Consider the following 2,723-nt stretch of genomic DNA (forward strand, 5'->3'; position numbering starts at 1 on the left):
TACAGATCTCTGCATCAGCCACGCACAAACACACAAACACAGACATGCGTGCACACACACTTACACATTATTACACTCACACAGACACAGACGCACACACACACAGACGCACACACACACACTCACACACAAATGCATTGTATTCAATTCTATATCTGATAAGGGATTGAGCTTTCTTTCCCTATGGGTGGACCCTATCTCTCTATGAGTGTGTACTTGTGTGTGTGTCAGTATATGTTTGTTTGTCAGCTTCGTTCTGAGACACATGTGGCCTGTGTTCTTGTCACTAGTCACAGTATTATGTGCAGTGTTGAGCAGTTTCTGCCTACAAAATGAAATCATAAATAAGCACAGTGGAGTAATAGGGGTGGTACGACTGACCAATTGGCCGGGCTGGCACGCAGCGGTGCTAATACAAAGTCCCGCCCCCAACGTCATTGGCAAATGTTGCTATTATCATGTGATTTCAGTTCTCTTACCACCACTCTATTGTGTTACTAACATGATATTAGCTGTTTCATCAGCTGTTATGATGGGTTTTTTTTGCTGAGTTGGTGATTTTTATTGGTGGAGGGGCCATAGTAGGAGGCGGCTCACTGGAGGGGGCGTTAACGAGGGTACCAATTTTGACTTTTTACATCTCTATGGTCCACCAAACAAAACACCACACATACACATACACGCACACACACACGCACACACACGCACACACACACACACACACACACACACACACACACACACACACACACACACACACACACACACACACACACACACGCTTGTCACTGTTACGACCACGACTGCCTCTGTTACTGCCACTGTCACCACCATCACCACCACTGCTACTGAACTATCTGCTGATTTCAATGTCAATATATGTCAATGTTTGTGAATGGGCAGCTGCAAGGCCAACTTTAAGGGTCTTAAAGACTGGCTCCTAACCAGTCCGTACCTCAGTTATTGGAGAGTGCTGTGGAAGTTTATGGTGACTATTAACCTCGAAATATGTCTTCATATTGCAATGTTTCTGTCACGCAATGCTTAGGTTCATTTTATGGTGTCCTGTAGTGTGACTGCTCTTATAGAAGGAAAATATGAAGAGTTCAGATGCAAAACCCCCTAAGTGCCATTTAAGAAAATAATCTTAATTTATTTTTATTTAATACAAAGCTATCAAAATTGCATATTTTTTTATTTTATTTATGTAATATAACTATTTATATGTATTATCAAGTACATGAATGTAAACCAAACCATCAACAGGGTTCTCTAAACATACTGAAGTACAGGTCTTCAGAAATGGAGTTAGAGGGTTTTGCATCTGAACTCTTCATATATATTTTTTATAAATGAAATACACATATTAAGATTAAACACAATATCATTATCAAGTTAGCAGGAGCTCAGATGTCAGTCATGTTTACAAAAGGATTAAAATGGCCATAATGCAGTACATTTCCTGTGATGTGACTTCATTTTCCTGCGGTGTGACATGCCTATGAAATGTGTTGGTGCAGGACACATTTTCCCAAAAATGGCAAAAATAAGGCGAAATTCCACGGACCACTAAGTGCTTTATTTTTTCTATTTCTTTTCCATTTTTCTCCATCATTTTTCTCAGAAATTGGAAAAACTTTTGTTTTTTTTGCGTTACGCCCTTAAACGTCAACCACCCATGTGTCAACAAAGCACAGGTCCATATGCGCCGTCATCAAGACTGCTACTGTCACCACCAGTCACCACTGACATGGCACATATCTCACTGGTACAGATATAAATCTGAGAACTTCGAAACACACACACACACACACACACACACACACACACACACACACACACACACACACACACACACACACACACACACACACACACACACACACACAATCCAACAGGTCATCAGTAGGAATGTACGGCTTGCCACTTCCTCCTACTGTGGAGTATATGAAGGCACCAGGAGAGAATGTGTGAGGGAGTGAGTGTGTGTGTGTGCGTGTGAGAGAGAGCGAGTCCTAATTTTGTGAGCTGAGCAGGCCGGGTGTGTGCGGGGGAGAGTCTTGGGAGACCATGGCAACAACAAAGCTACTACTTCTCTCAGGTAAGCACATCACGGTGGAATAGAGGAGAGAATCGTTGAGCAATATCATCCTAATACATGTCTTAGGTCTTCAGAATCTCCCATACTGGTTGTACCTAGGGTCAAGTGTAGACAGGGTGAAATGGCATTTAAGCTGGGCTTACACTGTGCAACTTTTGCCCCGATTTTACCGCGATTTGGCACTCGCGCAACTTTTTGGGAGTCGGGCCGATTTCTTGCTCAATCGCAGGTCAATCGTGAGTCTCGCATCGTGCAGTGTACATGGGGTAACGACAAGCGATTTCGCCTCACGATAGTGCAATCGCGGGGTCGCAAGAAAATCAAAACTGTTTGATATCCAGGTCGTGGCTTGTGCGTAAATCGCACAGTTAAAGCAGTGCTACAACCCGATTTGACACCTCACATGCACAAATGAATAGGGCCGTGCGATTTGCTGTTGAGCGCGACCCCATCTCCACCTCAGGTGCGCATGTTCCCTCCTCTGCATACCGGGGAAACATGCCTGTCGCATCGCGCAGTGAGCATTTGGCTCACATCCGACTGTCGGCTCGTATAGTGTGAGGGCGTGAGTCGTGAGATGTGAACTTTTAAATAGTGAAATTCCATCGTGCAGTGTGAGCAG

At 43.9% G+C, this 2,723-nt stretch overlaps 1 protein-coding gene across 1 annotated transcript in view; it reads left to right on the forward strand.

The window, feature by feature from the left end:
* Positions 1-1,988: 1,988 nt before the first annotated feature.
* The window catches only part of LOC134460221 (L-rhamnose-binding lectin CSL1-like), a 14,559-nt gene continuing 13,824 nt past the window's right edge, over positions 1,989-2,723 (forward strand). The window contains exon 1 of the mRNA XM_063212673.1: positions 1,989-2,101. Coding sequence (XP_063068743.1) covers positions 2,071-2,101 — 31 coding nt within the window. The 5' untranslated portion in view covers positions 1,989-2,070. The remainder of the gene's footprint in view (positions 2,102-2,723) is intronic.

The sequence above is a fragment of the Engraulis encrasicolus genome, chromosome 12, assembly GCF_034702125.1.
Source record: "Engraulis encrasicolus isolate BLACKSEA-1 chromosome 12, IST_EnEncr_1.0, whole genome shotgun sequence".
Classification (NCBI taxonomy): domain Eukaryota; kingdom Metazoa; phylum Chordata; class Actinopteri; order Clupeiformes; family Engraulidae; genus Engraulis; species Engraulis encrasicolus.